The sequence below is a fragment of the Chenopodium album genome, chromosome 10, assembly GCF_948465745.1.
Source record: "Chenopodium album chromosome 10, dcCheAlbu1.1, whole genome shotgun sequence".
NCBI lineage: Eukaryota > Viridiplantae > Streptophyta > Magnoliopsida > Caryophyllales > Amaranthaceae > Chenopodium > Chenopodium album.
Window position 1 is genome coordinate 45,283,941 of NC_137843.1, and position 21,339 is coordinate 45,305,279.

Genomic DNA, 21,339 nt, shown 5'->3' on the forward strand with positions numbered 1-21,339 from the left:
TAATTATTAATGTTATATTGTTCGTTATTTTTAATAAAAAGAATTATTTATGTGTATCAGGCGTCATTATTAGATTACGGCGGTGATGGTGTTGATTATAGCCCGCATTTTTAGACTAGAGAAGTATTCCAGACTTATGAAGCTGCTATTGATTGGGCTAGAGAGATTGCCACTCCATTAGGATTCTTTTTGACAAATTCATCGTATAAGAAACAGAGAAATGGGCTTCCAATTAATTACATGAAATGTGATCGGGGGGGAGAGAAACAGAGGGGAAAATTGGGGTCGTGAAAATTCTATACGTAAGAACACGAAGAGCAAGGGTTGTAAATGTACGTTTCAAATCTCGGCTCGATGTTTGCGGGGACATGGAAGGATGGATAATTAAATATAAAAAGGGTTTGAAAGGAATGCATAACCATATGCTCATGGTATATCGAGAGGGTCACCGACAGGTTAGTGGACTTAGTCTAGATGCAAAGGCGCTTGTTATTGACATGACTTCTGCTGTAGCCAAGCCGCGTCACATTATGGCAGCCGTAAAAGAGAAGTTTCCGAACGAGAACCCAAACAAGAGACATATCTACAATGTGAGAAGTCGTGCTCAGCTCGAGATGTTGCGCACTAGTTTGTTCACACTGCAAATGAGTACAAGTATGTCACTTGGATAAATGTTGACCTAGATACCCATGCCATCACCCATACTTTTTTGTCCCACCAGGAGATGGCTAATATGTTACGTACGTATCCACATGTCATTGGGATGGATTCTACGTACAAGACCAACAGATATAACATGCCATTCTTCGAGCTCGTTGGTGTCACGCCTACTAATCAAAACTTTTTGATCGAATATGCTATATTGAAGAGTGAAACTTATGAAAGCTACAAGTGGGTTTTGGAGAAATTGCAGTTGTACATTGGATTTGAGGTGGCTCCAAAAGTTTTTGTTACTGATTGTGAGTTGGGGTTGATGAAGGCTTTGAAAGAGGTCTTTCCAATTTGCTATGCGGGTGGCACATTAACAAGGATGTGTTGGCGATGGCGTACTTATTGTGTGGGAAGGATATGTCGACGGCCGAGAGATTTTGAAATGATAGATGGAGAAGAGTAATGTGTTCGACCACTGTTGTCGCATATGAGTTAGAGTTGCAAACTATGAAACATACGTGGGGAGCGGCATCGTACCCATCACTGGTGAAATACATTAAGGAGTAGTGGTTGGTCCATAAGGAGAAATTTGTACGAGTTTGGACGAATTTGGTGATGCATTTAGGCAATGTCAACACGTGTAGAGTAGAGATCCAACATTCTGTGCTTAAACAATGGTTCGACAGTTCTACAGGAGCATTAGGCACTATCTTCCGTCGTGTGCACAACAACATTGAGGGTATGCTGATTGAGATTCGTCACCATTTAGAGGACTCAAGACAGCGAATAGGGTCGCAGCACAACATCATGCCTTTGCTTCATCTTAACGGCTTTATGTCATTTCAAGGTCTTGATATTTTACAAGAGGAGTTGAAGAGGATGAGAGAGTTATCTAATGATGTGTTGGAATATATGTGGGTGTGCGTTGCTGACGACGCATGGTCTCTCATATGCTTGCACTATGTGGATAGCAAGAAGGGACTGGGTTGTATTTGGATCAGGTCCATCCATTTTGGAAGACATTAGTGATCGGTGAGGGAATTGACATTCCAGTTTTTGCTGAGGAGTCAGAGAAGGATGCAGCCCTGTTTAGATCTTTGGTGGATGAGATCTTAGATCGTGATCCAAGCTTTGTGCGGGGTATCAACCAGGTCCTATTTGAGGAGCTACACCGAGATCAGACTGATTTTACTGATCCAGAGGTCAACGAGACAACAAGGGGTCGACCAGCGACAGGTTAATGGTCTGCGTCTACTAGGTGTAATCGTAGCAGATTTCAGCATATTCTTGTGGCCGTCAAGGTGGTCGTAGGGGTGGTCGTACGACACCGATTTATACAACTTCAGGTTCATACAACTTCAGGTTCTTTGTTGTTGTTGTTATTATTATTATTATTGTTGTTGTTGTTGTTGTTGTTATTTATTCAAAATTTGTGTTCACTTGTAGGGAATGATTTGAACTTGAAGGAATTTGCATATTTAGATAAAGTTCCAACCTTCATGCTTCTGTTTTTACAAGGGTGGAGTGATCCGCTTGGTGATGGTAATTGTGGATTTCGATGTGTTGCAGATTTCTTCATAGGTGACCAACTTGAATGGATATTATCTCAACGCTCGATTGCAAATGAGGTTGGTGCTCATCGAGACATTTTTTTATTCTCGAGTGTACAGAGTTGAACGGTTTGATGTTGTAATCAACCGTATCACATGGACATGAGGGAGATGTGGCACTAAAAATTAGATGATTGGTTTTGATGACTTGTTTTCGATTGCCAACTTTTATAATGCCCCTGTTATGTGTTTTGGTGTTGGTATAGATAATTGTGGTGTGTACCCATGCATCACTGTGCTACCTTGGACTGCTCAGTCAATTGCTACTGGTCCGTATACGGAGTTTTGCATACTGTCTCTAGGGTGGTATTTTGTGCGATTGGAGTTTGAAAATAATTTCCCAGTTCCTCTTATTGCTACTACTTGGTTCGATATACGTGTCGATACCGTTACAGGTTGGGAGGATCGATATCAACATAGGCGCGTTACTTGGAACACTCTATCTAACAGTCAATGATGTTGATAGGAGATTTTATTGCATTGTTACTACTGAACTCTTAATTTAATAATTTTAAAGAGACTATCTAATTATTTTTTTATTTAAAAATCAAATCTAATAATTAAAAAAAGGGCCAAATCAAATGATGTCCCAATAATTATTAACACCAAATCTAATAATTTAAAAAAAAAGCCAAGTCAAATGATGTCCCAATAACTATAAAAACCAAATCTAATAATTTTTTATTTAAAAAAAACGTATCAATCTCCTAACATGTCATTCCACAACTTGATTGCTTCCTGCGCCTCGATCACCGTGGGGGTGATGTTGCCTTCTTGCTCAGCTATGAACTTGCGTAACAGAGACATGAATAATTGCACCCACTGCACAAATGAAATTAAATTGTGTAAGTCAAATTAAATAACATTATTAAATAAATAAAGGTAATGAAATTAAATAAAAAAATTAACTAAATAAAATTAAATAAATGAAATTAAATACTCTAATAAACTTACAAAATCTACGTTTGTCCTATCGAGTCGAGGTGGTGGGCCAAGCACTGCATCAGGACTCATAAGAAGTGGATGTGAGTACGTGTAGAACTAGTCCTCGTAATCATCATAACAAGTAGGCTCCTCGTCCAGCAACGGGAAATAGTCTGAGAGGGGTATATAGTAAGTCCCGACATTAAATCTGTCCAGAACTGTGGTGCACCTGCAGAGCTAACCACGTAACTCCGCGGCTCGCGCAATCGGGTATAAAACTGGGAGGAGGATTACCCTGAACGAACCAAAGCTGTCGTACAACTCTGTCAGGGTGGTATGGCTCAACAATGTCTCGATACTATATCCAACTCAAATAAGTAGTTCTCGGGACCGAACGAGCTTGACTCAAAGTATAGGGCCTCCAATTAACCTACAAGCAATTAAAACAAAACAATCACGAAACATTACTGACAAGGTAGTCCAAAAATTAAAATTTTCAATAAATACGTAGTAATAAAATGTACCTCACGATCTGTCATCTACTCAAAACGTCTACAAAAAGAAACTACACGACGGTAGTCCCTTCCCTGAATCTCTGTGTCCCACCTGGCGGCTCGAGCATCAGTCGGTGTTATGGCTAAACAACCCTGAACAGGTCGAAATGCAGGAAAATACTCGTAAATCCAAGACCGTAACAACGTCAAACACCCAGTAATCTATTTGCAACCTATCCGTGAGGCAATGCCTAACTGCCGATACAAATAAGCAAGGGTAGCTGAACCCCATGAATAATGAGAAAGCTGAAAATCCTTCTTCTTTACCTCTAGATGCAAGGAGGAATACGACTACCACTCATATCGACAAAAATAGTGTTGCCTAGAACTAACAACAAGAAACCCTGTACCTGGATATCAGCGTCTCCTCTCTTTGCCAGGCATCCTCATATACGACCTGACTTGACACCGCCCCATTATCCCAAATGGGTGCTGGCTTGGAAACAATTTTATCTGCTCCTACCCCTAAAAAGTTCTGAAAGTCAACCTTTAAAGGCGCAACATATGTTTGCTCTACAACAACATCACCCTCCACAGGTAACCCAAGTATATACTAGACATCAAGGATCATAACAGTCATCTTTAGGAACGGGAAGTGAAAAGTGTTTGTGTCTGGCTGCCATCACTCTATAAACGCCGAAATTAGGTCCTAGTCAATCTGATGACGCATGATGTTAATTGGCCTACTCAAACCAGTACTATTAACTCGTCTATGCACATCATCGGCCATAGCACTGTGCATCTCATGCAAATTTAGGCACTCATTGCGACCTAGATTAACACTTCAATACGTCAAGATCTTTTTTCGGCCCCATCCAAATCTGCGTGGCGACGTGACCTGCATAACTAGGAATGACACTACCATCCTTGGGACCACCCGACATTTGAGCCTGAACATGCCATGTAGTACAGTCGACGCTCAGACAACACGGATTTTATGAGTTCGGGAAGTACCAGCTCTAGTACTCTAAAATCTACCATCAGTACCTCTCCTCGAAGTGACTCCAGATGATGTCTGTCCTTGCTCTCCCCTGCCTCGCTGACGTCGAATAGATCTCAGACTCCTATCATCGTCCATCAAAGTGTTAATTTGATCCTCGTGCCACTCTTCCTCTTCCTCCTCATTCTCTTCCCCTTCACGTCCCTGAACATCATCATCAACACAAGCTCCATCGGCTATAGGAACTGATGTCGTCTGTCTCTTAGTCGAAGTAGTCACTGCACGAGACCTGGTATGTCTCTCACCCGACCCATCAAGATGATCAAACGTCATTTTGAGCCTACCCAACTGACGTCATAACCAAATTAACGAAATATTTACAATCAATAATAATAATAATAATAATAATAATAATAATAATAATAATAATAATAATAATAATAATTGTTTTGGGTGTTTTTGTCCCTTGGGAGAGTTACAACTCGAAGACTGGTCCTGCTGACTCTGTACCTGCAAAAACAACGGAGACACCGGTTGGGTGGTGCTCCGCCTCCAACGCTCAAGTTAGTAACTTGAAGGAGAATAAAAAGTGCGGAAATTTAGGTGGGGATCTGCTTGGATTCCAAGCTCAGGTGTTCTCTGATGAGAGAGAGTAGGATGTAATAAAATGATAGTAAATTTCTGAATTTTTGAATTGTCCCCCATTTTGGGGGAATATCTCCCTATTTATAGGGTCCTTGGGAAAGGTGCCCCTTCCTAGGTTATTTTAACCTAGGACTGATGGGCTGCGCCGCCAAATAGCGGATTTTTGGGGAATTAGGCCCTTGAAGGCCGCAACTCTAAGGGAATATCTGGAGAGGCCACGTGTCAGCTGGGGATTGGTCAAGGGTGACCTGCCAGCCTCTGACACGTGGCACCTCCTCATTGGTCCACTTGTCAAGGGTAAAAATACCCCAAACATTTGCCCCTCACAGGTGGCACGTGGCAGGCCACGTGGCGCCTGTGACACGTGTCAGCCCATGAAGGGTGAACAGTGAAAACGACTATTTTTTGACAGTGGTGACGGGGATTCGTGCCGTTTCACCCCCTATAAATAGGGTTTTACCCCCCCTCCTTCTCCTCTTCACTTTTCACAATCTTGACTTTCTAGAGAGAGAAAAAGAGTTTTCTAGAGAGAGGTGCTCTGATTCCGGTTGCGTTTAAGCAAGTTCAAGATTTCCGTGTGCTCTTTCAAAGTCACCCGGTCACCGGTTGCTTTGCCGTTTTCAGATTTTTTTCAGAACTCAAAGTAAGGTAACCATCCGTTTCCTTCTTTAAGTTTTCTTCTTTTTCCTTTTTCTTTAGCCTGTATACATTCATTTCCGGCTGTATGCATTAACTTTTCAAAAAATAAAATGAACTCTCCATTTGCACACACGGCACTGCCTAGGACGCTCAGCCGGTCACCAAGGACGGCTGAGTCTAGAACCGGGGGTGCCTTGTCTGGAGTTTCTGGAGTGCTTTGCTCATCTCCGGCTTCTTCCCTCTCTGTGTCTGTGCCGGACACAATGGCTAGAACTAAACAGACGGCTACAAAGCCCAGCAGGCGGCGCACTAGGGAAGTGCCCGCAAGTGAAGTAGTGAGGGAGGAGGACTATGAGGCGGCTGAGCAAAGTAATTCAGCTGAGGACACCCCGTACACCTCCAGCAACAACGACTCAAGGGGAGACGGTGAGGAAACCGCCTCCTCTTCAGACCGAAGTAACTCAGCTGAAGAAGCGGCTGAGGAGCAGGAAGGATCCGGGGCGGAGGGAGAGAACCTTGCTGAGGCTTATCGCCAAACAGCAAAGAAAGAAGCAAACCCGGATCCTACTAAAACCCGGATGAAGCCTGGGGACAGGGCCCTTCTTGAAAGTAGCTTTGAGGCTTTCAAACAACTACACCCCTTTGGGGAAGACTGGGACATCATGGTCCCTCCGGCTGATGCTGTTTTAGCCTAGGGGGATGACATTGACAATGCAGACAATTACTTTGTCTGCTATGAGGCGGTAATAGAAGCCGGCCTCCGCTTTCCCCTTCATAGAGGCATCCGGAAGATTCTGAAGGGATATGACTTGGGAGTGTGGCAATTAACGCCTAACTCTTGGGTCAATATCCTTAGCTATATCGCCGCCTGCGAGCTCCAGGACATTGAGCCCAGCTTCACCACCTTTGCCCATATGCACTACCTCAAGAGTGCCCCAGGCGGATATGGAGCGTGGTACACTATTTCCACGCTCCCGGAATATTTGATGACCTTGGACAAAGTGTCCAAGTGGGGAGGTTGGAAAGATAAATGGTACTTGGTCTCCTCCCCTCAAGTGAGGATAAACAAGATTCTCCGGCGCTATAACAAAGAGCCGGCTTTGGTGGGCCAGAAGTGTTTACGCCCAGCTCTTACTACCAAAGCCCGGGAGCAAATAATAGAGCCGGAGCTCTTCAAGACAACAACTGAGCCTTTGGGGGATGGGACTCATATAGTTGTTCCAAGAAACTGGATCCCCCACCCGGATTTCTTTGCGGATGAGAGATTCTTATCCGCCTGCGGGTTGAGCCCTATGTTTCCAAAGGGTAGATACACTCACCCACCCGGCGGTCTTCCGTCTGCAATTTAAATTTCATTGCTTTGAACTTTCTCTTGCTCTAACTCTTTTATGTTTTTCTGCAGAGGAAGCAAGGAAAATGGTCGATCCGGCTAAGACCCCTCAAAAATCTGCGGCTCTGCTCCGTAAAGAGAATATTTTGGCCAAGAAGGCCAACATTGAGGCCAAGGAGGCCAAAAAAGGAGGGGTAAGATAATTCCAACTTCCCTTGAAATTTTCCAAGTTCTTTTGATTCCGGATGACTTATGGTTTCCTTGTGTTTTTGCAGGCTTCAACAGGAATCCTCCCCCGTTCCATGACAAAGGTCTTAAAAAGACCTGGGGATGAAAACCTTCAAAAACCGGCTGCTAAAACCGGGAGGAAGGCAACCCCAACGGCCTCTGGCGTTAACGCCAAAGGTTTCCCTACAACCGGGGGAAAGGGCCCCGAAGCCATGGCAACTCTGAGTGAAAACTCAGAGAAATCAAAGAAAAAGCCGGATGCTCATGAAGCATCGAAGGATGGCGAGCCATCCAGGGCTGCAGGTGGTGCTGCAGCCGCAGAGGAGGAGCCGGCGAGGGTCGACTCCAAAGGTAAGATTGAAATTCCTTAGCCGCTTGACTTTATGCGCGTCAAGACTATGACTGACCCTTCCAGGGGGTCTGTAAGTAGCCGGCAAAGAATGAATGCCAAATACGCTGCTAGCCTCTCACCAAGTCCTTCTTATGCTGCAGATGCTACTTCTGCCCCGGACCTGGCAGGGTTTGGCAAACGGATGGTGAGAACTCTCACCCAGTCGGAGAAGAACTCCATACCCAACCGCCACGAGGTCGACTTCGACCAGATTCTGGGGCAGCTGGCGGAGGTAAGTGAAACTTGCCCCTTATCTTTTTCATTTCTTTTCATTTCATTTTGTCTTTCAATTTTGCTGAGTGTTTAGATTCCCGGATGACCTTGCTCAGGTTATGGTCCGGGTGGATGGGCTCCGGTTGCCTTTCCGGAAGAAGCAAGAAGAGGTAACTGATGCCAAGAGAAGGGCTCAAGCCAATCTCAACTCTGCTGAATATGCCTATATAAATTTTGATGTTGAGATTAAAGCCCTCGAGTTGAAACAGGAGGAGCTGGTCAGGACTTTGACGGCTGCTAATGATGAAGCCAACAACAAGATCAGCGACTTGGAGCTAAAGCTGAAAACTGCCGGCTCCAACCTCAAGGCCTTGGAGGGGGCTGATCAGGAGAACACTGCCCTAAGGGCAGAAAAGTCCCGGCTGACTGTTGAGCTTGCCACTCTGAAGGGCAAGCATGCTGAGGAGCTCGAAGCTGAGCAGGCCCGGCTCATCAAAGAGAATGAGCGGGACAACGAGATCCGCCTCCGATACGCTTGGGGGCTTCTCTATCCTGAAGTAGACTTTGAAGTCTACAAGCTGAGGTACAACTACGCCACTAAGGTGTACGATGCCAAGGTTCTCCAGGATCCTGCTCCAGCTCGCTTCAAAGAATGGGCCCTGGAAAACGGTGCTGAGGTTTCGGACACAGAGGAGCCGGACCTGGACGAGATTATAAAGGAAGTGAACAAGGACAGCCAGCCTGAAGAGGCTGTGGTTCCGGACTCCAGCTTAGCCGGAACAGCCAGTAGCATAGCTCCCCTACTTTTCTGCGGCAGTATGCCAACATTTTGCTTTTCCGGCCTGCGTGCCGAGTAATTATGTAGCCTTTCCCTATATTCTCTGTACACCGGATGTTGATCCGGCTAACAATGATTCCTGGCCTTGGGCCAATTTATTTGATGAAGTATACCGACTCAGTCGGTTTTTCTTATACTTGCACAATTTTTCAATTTTTTCACTTTTTTCACTTTTGCATATATACTCAATATATATACTTGTGAATTTGCCTATCTTATGAAAAGCATGCGGCAGGTACAAATCCGGCTGTCCTTGCCCCTGGGCGGCTGTGTGGTTGGTTTAATCTGAAAAAGGATTGATTGCCTTGGAAACTTCTCATACTTCAAAGAGTATGGGATGTTTGTAAGGCAATCAATCACAATAGTGATTGCCCCAAACCAAGTACACAGCCGGAAAAATGACAGATATACAACCTCTGCCCCAGTCGGTATCAAACCGCCTGGGTATTCTTTATAGCCATTACGCAAAAAAGGGTTTGCCCTAAAAGTGCGCAACTTGGAGAAAATTTAACCAAGTAAAAACTTATGATGGTACTCCGGCTGATACTGGTAGGCAGCCGGAGCGTGTACAACCAAATATTCCTTAGTAGAAATAACACAGTCAGACAGCTATGAGTTGGTTGTTTTGACCACTCAATCTTTGCCGCCTGCATGGGTATGTAGAACAAGCAAGGTGGCTGTCTGCGACGATTGCACCCGGAGGGGTGTCGCCGGACGCCTATATCCATATTAGGATAGACGAATTTGTGAAAATGGACAACCATCTGGCCCTTGGCCTCAGGTCTTGTTGTAGACCGGCTGATAGCCACTAAACGATTTTGTGCTTAGCTTAAGAATCCGGCTGTTAGCCTCTTGTCTTTATGGACTTTTGATTTCATATACTAAGTATCAAACTTAGTTATCTGGCCATTGGCCTCAGGTTATTCATTTGTTACTGAACCTTTCATCATTAGTATGGGTAAACCCAGACGGATAAAAAGACAATAAATGAAACAAAAAGCATCTCTCATTAATACTCGTTACAAAAAACTTTACATTACTCAGAAGTAGTACTTTTTTAAGTTGTCTACATTCCAAGTTCTAGGCAGGCGTCTACCGTCTAGGGTTTCCAGGCGGTATGTGCCGTCCCTAACTTCTTCATAGATCCGGTAGGGGCCTTCCCAATTAGGAGTTAGCTTTCCAAGCTCATTGGCCCTACCGGTTGCCTCCATTTTCCGTAACACAAAATCGTCCACTTTCAAAGGACGTTTGTGCACTCTTTTGTTGTAGGCTCGCGTCATTCTCAGACGGTATATCTCATGTCGTAGGGCAGCATTGCCCCTGCGTTTCGGGAGGGAGTCCAATGCCAGCCGCATGGCCTCCCAATTTGCCTCTTCATCATAGAGCATCACTCTGAGCTTAGGCTCATAGTGTTCAATGGGTAAAACGGCTTCAGCCCCGTATACCATGAGAAACGGGGTTTCTCCGGTTGATCCCTTGGCAGTTGTCCGGATGGCCCAAAGAACATGAATTAACTCTTCAGCCCAAAGACCACCGGCTTTTTCAATTTTCTTTTTTATGCCGTCTGAGATGAGTTTGTTGAATGCCTCAACCTGACCATTTGCTTAAGGACGGCCGACTGAGGCAAAGTAACTTGAGATACCCTGATCTCCTAACCAAATATTGAGCTGAGGCGTCTCAAACTGAGGGCCATTGTCAAATACCATAGACATAGGTACCCCAAACCGGGTGATAATATTCTTCCATATGAAAGAGATGACATCCTTTGTCTTGATATTCTTGACTACCTCTGCCTCCACCCATTTGGTGAAGTAATCCACAGCCACCAAGATATAGCGCTTCCCGCCTGGAGCAGGCGTATAAGGACCCAATATGTCCATGCCCCACTTAGCAAACGGGACTGGTCTGTGGATTGCCGTCAGAGCAGTAGCCGGGCGATGTATTAGCTTGCCAAACCTCTGGCATTTATCACATTTCTTCACAAATTCCTTGGCGTCTGCCTCAAGAGTAGGCCAAAAATAATGCCGCCTGGCTCTGACGGCTAGGGACTTGCCGCCTATGTGGGAGGCGCAAAATCCTGCATGCAGCTCTTCGAGTACCTCCTTCCCCTTTTCTAGGGTAACACATTTCAACAAGGGCTTGAGAAATCCAGCCTTGAAGAGCTCTCCGTCTTCATAAATACTTCTTTTTTCAAGAACTTCCCAAAAGACTGACCGAGGCGTATCATGGCAGGCGGATGATGCCAGTTTTGACAGTGCATCCGCCGGGTGGTTATCTGACCGGGGCACTTGATTCAATCTGAATTCCTCAAGGATCCCGGCCTCATCTTTGACAGCCTGAAGATATTTGATCATTGCCGGATGGGTCGCTTCATAAGTGCCCTCATACTGGCTAACAACCAACTGAGAATCAGAATGGGCGTCAATCTTTGTTGCCCCTGCTGCCTTACACATGCGGATTCCGGCTAGCAGGGCTTCATACTCCGCCTCGTTATTCGAGGCCTGAAATTTGAACCGTAGTGCATACTCATATCTATCTCCTTCCGGAGATTCACAAACAATGCCTGCACCACAGCCGTTCTTTGTAGAGCTCCCATCTACATACACCTTCCAAACCTGATCAACATTATCCGGGAGGACCGGACGGGTCATTTCAACAATGAAGTCGGCAAACGCCTGACCTTTCACTGCTTTCCTTGGTTCGTAAGAGATTTCAAGACTTTGCATTTCAATAGCCCATTTCAACATTCTGCCGGATGACTCCAGAGTGGACATTGGCCGCTTGAGGGGCTGGCCGGTGTAGATTACCACCGGATGTGCCAGAAAGTATGGCTTCAATTTTTTGAAGGCCATATATAGAGCCAGACCAAATTTTTCCACCATGGGGTACCGGAGTTCAGCATTTTTTAACACATGGCTTATGAAATATACCGGGAGCTGCGTGCCGTCTCGTTCAGCAAGGAGAACGGCACTGAGAGCATGGTCTGAGACGGCTAGGTATATGTACAACTTCTCTCTTGGCAAAGGACTAACAAGCCTTGGCAAAGAGTGCAAGTGCTCTTTCAATTTTTGGAATGCCGCCTTAGCATCATCCCCCCATTCAAATCTAGTCTTCTTCCTGATTGCTTGGAAGAAATAAAGGCATTTGTCACCTGACCGGCTGAGGAACCTCCCCAAGGCGGCAAGGCAACCGGTGAGTCTCTGAACTTCCTTGACAGTGCGGGGTGACTTCATGTCAATTACCGCCTGTATCTTCTCAGGGTTAGCCTCTATCCCCCTTTGATCAATCAGGAATCCGAGAAACTTCCCAGACTCAACACCAAAGACGCATTTCTTAGGATTTAACATAACCTTATGCCGCCTGAGTGTGGTGAAGGTTTCTCGGAGATCAGCAAGGTGATCCGCCTGCTGCTTGGATTTGACTATCATGTCATCAATATACGCCTCTACATTCCTCCCAATTTGATTAATGAAGACTGTATTAATCATCCGTTGGAACGTAGCCGGTGCATTCTTCAAGCCAAACGGCATCACAGTATAACAGAATAACCCCTGATCAGTGACGAAGGCCGTCTTTTCTTGATCTTTTTTCCACAGAGGTATCTGATGGAAGCCGGAATAGGCATCCATAAAACTCATCAAGGCATGGCCGGCTGTTGAATCAACCAGGCTGTCGATTTTAGGAAGTGGATAACTATCCTTTGGGCATGCCTTGTTGAGATCTGTGTAATCTACACACATCCGCCAAGTACCATTCGGCTTCTTTACAAGTACAACGTTTGCCACCCAGTCGGGGAAATTACAAGGCCGAATGAACCGGGCATCTAGCAGCTTTTTTACTTCGGCAGCTGCCGCCTGACTTCTTTCCTCACCGTGGTTTCTCTTCTTTTGCCGGATGGGCTTCATTTTTGGATCCACGGCGAGCTTGTGGACAGCGAGATCCGGGCTGATGCCTGGCATTTCTTCCACTTCAAAGGCAAACACATCTTTGAATTCTTTCAGCAGAAGGTGCAAGTCTGCACCCAGAATAGCATTAGCAACCGTCCCAATCTTAACAGTTCGCTCTGGACGGCTGTCGTCCAGAACAAGATCAATACTTTCACCAGCCGGTTGGGGACGGAGCTCCTCTGACCGTTCACCGGTCAGTGATTGCTATTTCTTTTCTTTCTTCATCACCACCAGCTCTGCAGCTTTTCTCTTTTTTCCGGCTGCTGGTGGAGGTGAAGGAGCATCCTTGACATTGTCAAGGTCTATTGGTTCCTTCCCTTGGCCGTCTGCGGCCACAGTATCTTTGACGGCTGAGAGGTAACACTCCCTGGCCGTCTTCTGATCCCCGTTCAGGGAACCAACAGAACCATCATCCCTCTCATACTTGATAAGCATGAGAGCAGGGATGATTACAGCCTTGGCTTCGTTGAGGGTTGGCCTCCCAAGAATAATGTTGTAGGCAGTCAACTCCTCAACGACCAAGAATCTGACGACAATATGTCGTCCCTGGCCCTTCTCACCCAGCCGGATGGGTAGGTCAATTCTTCCGGCTGGATAGACCATCCCACCCCCAAAACCAACTAAAGGGTGGGTGACCGGATGCATGCTGCTGGAGTTGTATTTCAGCTTCTGCAAGCACCGGAGGCTGATGATGTCTGACGAGCTGCCGGTGTCAATAAGGATGCGCCCAACTAGCTGGTTGGCGACCTTGCATTCAATAACAACCGGGTCGTCATGCGGGCGGCGGACGCTGCCCCTGTCCTTCTCAGTAATGAGGACATCCGGAAAAGTGGAGCTGGCAGACGCCTGCTCCTCATCATCCTTATCCATCTTTCGAAGATGGCTTTTGGTGCCCCGGATGGTAGGGCCACCACAAGTAAATCCGCCTGCTATGGTGAAGACCGGATCCCTGTCGGTTTCCGAACTACTAGCAGGCTGGGGGGTAGCCTTAGAGGACTGACCCTTGTTCTTCTTCTTTGTCCCGGCTGGGGACTTGGAAATATATGACTTCAGATGCCTTTTGTCAGCCAGACGGTCCAACGTCCGCTGTAAACTGAAGCAATCGTTGGTGTCATGGCCAACCTCCTCATGGAATTGGCAATATTTATTTTTGTTCCGTGACTGGACGGAACTCTTCAGTGGATTCGGCTTCTCAATGGACAGCCGGTCCTTCACCTCCATGAGGATGGAGTTACAATCTTTGTTAAACTCGTACCGGGGAACGTACGGTTTAAACTCTTTCTTCTTCTTCTGGGACGGCTGCTCAGAATCACTGACCGCCCAGACTTCTTTTCTTTTCTTGCTCTCTTCTTTTTTCTTCGCCGGCTGAGCAGACCGGCTCTCTTTTTGCTTGTCAGACTTCTTGGAGTCTGACAGGCTACCAGGCGTACAGAGGTCGGTTGCTTGTATATAGCTTTCCGCCTCCCTCAGGGCCGCCTGTAGCGTAAATGCCCCTTTTCTGACAAGGTCGAACTTAAAAGTCGACCCGTCTCTCAGACCTTTGAAAAAGTCTGTGAATGCTACCTCGTCAGACAGCCCCTGGATCTGAATTCTGACCAGGTTGAACCGTCTGACATATGAGCGTAGCCCTTCTCTCTCTCCCTGCTTAATGGTGCTCAAGTCTAAACTTGTTTTCTTAGCAGGGATGTTCATTGAGAAGTTGGTGGCAAACAAGAAGGCTAGCTTCTTGAAGCAGTCAACAGATCCGGCTGGCAAGTTGCCAAACCATTGCTGGGCAATGCCCTTCAATGTAGCCGGAAAACAACGGCACCAGGTGGCATCGTCCCAACCTTGTAAACACATTAGGTTGGTGTATGCCATCAGGTGATCTTTAGGGTTGGTGGTGATGTCATAAGCACCAACCAAAATGTTTTTAACCTTGGCCGGCTGAGCAGCCTCGGTTATATTGGCTGCAAAGGCAGACGGCTGTTCGCCTATCCTCATCAGCCGGAGCTGCCAATCCAGTGGCTGGACATTAGTATATGCCGCCTGACCTCCGAATGGAGGTGGTTGCATGAATTGGAGGCCATATTGCCCATACTGCGCCTGGGGTGCGTATGGCATAGACCCTATCATCAGCTGAGGTTCGGTGTTGACGGATTTACCGCCTGTCCGACTCTCTAGCATCGAAGGTGGACGTTTTTCTAGCCTCCGGCTGGGGTCGCCGGGGCATCAGAATCTTAGACCAGTCAAGTGTTGCGGCTGCCTTCTCTTTTGGATGGGGAGTTGGCTGCTTGTCTTTGACCGGCTTCTTCTTCTTCCCATCATTGGGAGTCTTTTTAGCCGGCTGACTCTTGGAAGAGCCTGCCTTGTTGTTGATCATCTTCTTGATTTCACCCTTGAAGGAGTTCATGAATTTCATGAGCTCGTTCCGGGTGACTGGAGCTTCTCCTCTGGTCTTCCGGGTTTCCCCGTCTGACCTCCCAGGGGGCCGGCTTGGGCCCGCCTGATCAAGATTTCGTTCCAGCTGGTCTCTGGAACGGATGGATTTAGAGATGAGAGAACCATCTTTAGTCATATAGGTCTCCACATCATTGTCTTCTTCTTCTTCCTCCTCCTCTGTGAATACCTCTGGCTGAGGCTGAGGTGGAGGCTGAGGGATTTCAAACCCTACCGGTTGCAGGTCTTCCGGGTTACCCGTCTGAGTACCCGGACGTAGAGAGGTAGAATTGAGAATTGGTACAGAATTTTGAACCATCTTGAGGTACTCTCCCCATAGACGGCGCCAAATGTTTTGGGTGTTTTTGTCCCTTGGGAGAGTTACAACTCGAAGATTGGTCCTGCTGACTCTGTACCTGCAAAAACAACGGAGACACCGGTTGGGTGGTGCTCCGCCTCCAACGCTCAAGTTAGTAACTTGAAGGAGAATAAAAAGTGCGGAAATTTAGGTGGGGATCTGCTTGGATTCCAAGCTCAGGTGTTCTCTGATGAGAGAGAGTAGGATGTAATAAAATGATAGTAAATTTCTGAAGTTTTGAATTGTCCCCCATTTTGGGGGAATATCTCCTTATTTATAGGGTCCTTGGGAAAGGTGCCCCTTCCTAGGTTATTTTAACCTAGGACTGATGGGCTGCGCCGCCAAATAGCGGATTTTTGGGGAATTGGGCCCTTGAAGGCCGCAACTCTAAGGGAATATCTGGAGAGGCCACGTGTCAGCTGGGGATTGGTCAAGGGTGACCTGCCAGCCTCTGACACGTGGCACCTCCTCATTAGTCCACTTGTCAAAGGTAAAAATACCCCAAACAATAATAATAATAATCATCATCATCATCATCATCATCATCATCATCATTATCATAACTGTGAAAGAAAAACGATAACAATCTTAATATTAATAGTAATTAACAATATCAGATTAAATTATTATAATATCGAAAATAAATAACATAATAATAATTTTTACAAAAAAATAAATAAAAATAGGGTGGCTGGTAACTAACCTGCGTAGAAAACCAGTTGTAATACCCTGTATTTTTGAAACGTATTTCTAATTATTTAATTAATTAGTATTCTCTTAAAAAGGGTATTTTAGTAATTTATTTTACTATTTGAATTTTGGTGCCAAAAGTATTTTAAAAACTCAATTATTATTTTTGGATTTTGGATAAGATTTATTATCCATTTATTTTATTTTAAAAACCGGATTATTTATATATATTTCGGATATTTTAACTAATCAAAATTATATTTTAATTATTTAATTAGGAGGTCCGAATTTCCTAAATAATAAGATATGATTTTTGGATTTTCTAAGTGTAGAAAATCTTATTTTCTTAGCGAATTTATTTAGTGAATAATTGGTATTTTCTTAATTAGTTATTTTATACAATAAATATTATTTACACAATTATTTTTAATTCCTTAAAACTAGCAAATTAATTCCCTAAATATCTAAAGGGAGGTCCGAAAATATGAGCTTAGAAAAGCTCAAATTTTCAGCCACCATGATGGATTTTTGGGTGATTTATTTGGTAAATTGTATTTTCAATTATCTCCTCAAAATCTCTTATTTTCCTTAATTTTATTTTTTCATCTCACAAAGATTTGATCATCTTATTTTCCTGCCTTATTTCATCTTTGATTATTCCCCAAGTAATCTCTTCTGCCATATTATTTTCATGACAAACACACTTTCCTAAATTCTATTATTCTTAATCACCTTAATATCAAAAGTTTCCATATTTCTTTATTCATTTCTCCAAGTAATTCCTTAATTCTTTTTATCATAATTCTTCCTACATTCTCCTACCATAATTCCCTCATTCATGAGCCTATAAATACCCCTTCATACCTCTCATATTCTTCACACCAAAAACCCAATTCTCTTCTTCTTCTTTTCCCCAAACCTTTTCATACTTTTCTTCTCCTCTTTTCACACAAATCATCCCGTTTATCTTTGAAGCAAGTTTTCGGGTAGTTTTTGGGGTATTGACGTTTCACAGAAGATTGTTCCTCTTGAAAAATCCTTGAGGTTAGGCTCAAGAATCATCCAATTCGGAGTTATATTGAAGGAGTTATGACCTCTACAAGTTCTGCCTATTCTTTCCAACGAAAATTCAATTCTCTTTAATCCTATTCCTTTATCTTCTTCATGGTTAGTTTTCTAAAATACAATTACCTATTTCAAAGCTATAATTTTATATTAAAGTATTATTTTAAAAGAGTTTTATAGTCCATGCACATTAGATTTGAGTTTATGTTGTGATAACCTTATGGTTATGTTATTTGTAAGGTGTATTCATGATTGAACTTTGAAAGTGCGAAGTGTTGATTGATATTCGGAATTAAGGTTCTTGAGGTTCTTTTTGTGTGGTTTTTCTAGCAAGGATCAAGGTACGTATAGGTGGCTAGATACCTTTGAAAGTGATTGGTTGAATAACATGTTTTATATGATTTTATTGGTGATTGAATTAAATTGATTTGAATTATGTTTGGAGGTATTGATTTTAATATTTAATATGTTTTAATAAAAGTATTTGAATGATTGATTTTTAAATCATGTTTTGAATGGTTTGAATTACTTAGCGTGTTTAAATAAAGGAATTGATTTTAAAAGGTTTGTTGAATTATTGAAAGTGATTGGTTGAATAACATGTTTTATATGATTTTATTGGTGATTGAATTAAATTGATTTGAATTATGTTTGGAGGTATTGATTTTAATATTTAATATGTTTTAATAAAAGTATTTGAATGATTGATTTTTAAATCATGTTTTGAATGGTTTGAATTACTTAGCGTGTTTAAATAAAGGAATTGATTTTAAAAGGTTTGTTGAATTAAATAAAAGGTTTTTCTAGGAAGAGTTATTGATTTTGAAAAGTTATTAATATGAGATTTTATTCTCAAGTATCTATTTAAAAGGTTTTGATTTTGAAAGTATGTGGAATTATTAAAAAGGAGTTTGAATTATATAGGAATTTATTGGATATTAAAAGGATTTATTGAACCATTGAATTATTATTAATGCTTTATAAGCATTTTGGTAATCCCACTATGCGGATTTGGTTTATTGATAAGGCCTTGGACTCTATATGACCAGGTTTTTCCTCAAGAATAGCCTTGTAATATAAGGAGACTAGCTTGGGGGGTGTGCACCCTTGGGTGAGGAATTGGATTAAAAGAAATTGGTTCTTAATAAAGGAATTGGTTTTATCAACTATTATTTTGAATATTGAATCATTGGAATCGGTTTTGGAATAATGAGTTTGGAATTTATTGGATTAATTATTGGAATTGATTTTTAAAGCACGTTTGCAAATAAATTGAGTTTACATTATCTTGCACTTATCGTACTTAGCATATTCTTCACACCAAAAACCAATTCTCCTCTTCTTCTTGCTACACACTTCTTAAGTTGCAAAGCAGAAATGATCTTTAACCCTGACTTCCTCCCTTCCCTTCGGTAAGTTACCCTAACTTTGCCTAGGCCATACAACGTGACCTTTAGGGCCTCGCAATCGATTTGGGCCTTGTACTTGCCCAACCAGTCCATCCCCAAAATGACATCGAGATCTTGTAAGTCAAACTCGATTAAGTCTGACGAAAATTCTACTTTTGAAATAACAAGAGGTACACCTTGGTGCATCTTAGTGCAACTCATCACTTCCCCTGATGGGATGGTAATATCTAAAGAAACAGACACCGGACTCTCTAACTAGAGTCTATATACTAAAGTTCTAGAAATAAAAGAGTGAAATGCCCCTGAATCAAACAAGACTTTAGTAGATACAGAACAAATAAAGAAATTGTCAATTACCACATCAGAAGAAGTTGCAGCCTCAAGGCTATTCATCACGAACACACGACCTTTGGGAGCAGCTCCATTGTTGTTGGGTCCAGGCTTAGGAATGAATCCACTGGGCTGCGATGGCTTGGGTTGGTTCTTCTCATCTTGAGGTTTACCCGACTGGTCGGCAGAGGCCTTCTTGAAACACTCATAATCTCGGTTACCTAGCTTTTGACAATAGCAGCAAGTCACTAGGTTCCCTTCACAATCCCTCCCTGGGTGGTTTTTCCCACATCTCTTGTAGAAATAGGATCTCATGGGTGTTTCTCCATTCCCTCGGTTCCCATGCCCTTTTTCAAAACTACCCCTATTGTCCTTTTTTCCATTGAAATTCCCACTGAATTTCTTATCAACCTTTTGTTTCTTCTTACTCCCATTAAAAGCCCCATTAGTCTTCCTCTTTTCTCTAGAAAAGTTTCTCTCTAACTCTCTTCCCTTAATCCCATAAAGGTGTGCTGCTCTCCCATAAACCTCATCTAAGGTTTCAAAGGTTACTCCTCCCAATTTCCCTTGAAGGGTCAAAGTCAATCCTTTTTCGAACCCTTGGGCCTTAAGTGCTTCATTTGGTACAACCTCAGGTGCAAATCTCATTAACTCAATGAACTCACTAGTAGAAAATTGTATTTGGGCACCGGTTCAAAACCGGCTTATCCCACCGGTTTTGAACCGATGCTTATTTGAGGGATGCCAATTCCGGGTATTTTTGCCACCTGTTCAAAACCGGTGGGAAAAGTGGTTATTAGCACCAGTTAACCGGTGTCCATATGTTGTTATTAGCACCGCTTAACCGGTGCCATTAATGTCCCAAAAAATTATTTTTTTTTTCTTTTTAAACTTGAATTAATGTCAAAACAATATCACCATCCCACACCACCACCCCCATCACCAGCCCACACCAACACCCCCCACCACTAGCCCACCACCTTAACCCACCAATTACACCACCTTAACCCACTAGTCGCACCACCTTAACCCACCTTCACCCTAACCCACCCACCTTCACCCGAACCCACCCACCACCTTAACCCACCTAACCCGAACCCACCCACCACCTTAACCCGCCTAACCCGAACCCACCTACCAGACCCACCACCTAACCGACCCAAATAAAACCCAGATCTATCACCTAAATCCACCCAAATAAAACCCAGAACTACCACCCTAACCCTACATATTCCGACCAACTAACCACCAAAAACAACGCCCAAAACCACAACCACCACCGAATGCCACAAACCAAAGCAAACCACCCATTACAACCCTAACCTCGAACACAAACTACCCTCCATCACCACAATTTAACCATACATCACCATCAAATATAAAAAAAAATCTCAAAAAACAAAATAAAAGAAAGAAAAAAGAGAACTTACCTCGAATACCAACAAAACCCCTGAAATTTGCTTGAATTTGGGTTTAAAAGGTCAAATTCGACTATGAAAACTCTAGATCTAGAGTTTTCATGGTCGAATTTGGCCTGAAAACTTTATGTTTCATCACGAGGAGAGAGAAAGTGCGATTGTTAGTGGCGGCGATGGTGGTGGTCGAAAGAGGGGAAAGAAGAGGAGAGAAGGAGAAGATGAAAGAGAAGAAGAATGAGAAGGAGAACTCAGATCAGAGAAGAAGAATGAGAAGGAGAACTCGGATCAGAGAAGAAGAATGAGAAGTAGAACGGAGATCAGAGATTTAGAGAACGAGAGGGGAGAGAGAGAGAGAGAGGAAGAGGACGACTAGGGTTTGGGAGATATAAGGTGCTTTATATATGATCCTAGAATTAAAGGGGTTCTTTTTTTTTAGAATTGCCACCAATTCAAACCGATGGCATTTCCTTATTTTAGCACCGGTTTGGTTTGAACCAGTTCCATTTCTATTATACTATATTCCGCCCATTTTTTCCCTAACGATTTTTAAAAACCGGTGGCCTTTAGTCGATGCCAAAATACAATTTTCTACTAGTGACTTGCTATAATACTCACTTATGGTCATGTTCCCCAGCCTAAGGTTGGTAAACTCCATGCACTTCTGTTTCCACAAATAGGCAGGGTAAAACTTCTCTCTCAAGGCTTCCTTAAATTCAGCCCACTCAAAATTAGGAATACTCA

The 21,339-nt window shown here is 43.6% G+C and overlaps 1 protein-coding gene across 1 annotated transcript; it reads left to right on the top strand.

Annotated features, from left to right (window-relative positions):
- Window positions 1-724: 724 nt before the first annotated feature.
- LOC145565253 (uncharacterized) lies at window positions 725-2,718 on the top strand. Its single transcript, XM_081625317.1, has 5 exons — window positions 725-959; window positions 1,277-1,569; window positions 1,653-1,887; window positions 2,098-2,279; window positions 2,392-2,718. The coding sequence occupies exons 1-5, from the start codon at window positions 725-727 to the stop codon at window positions 2,716-2,718; spliced, it is 1,272 nt and encodes a 423-aa protein (XP_081481443.1).
- Window positions 2,719-21,339: the final 18,621 nt, after the last annotated feature.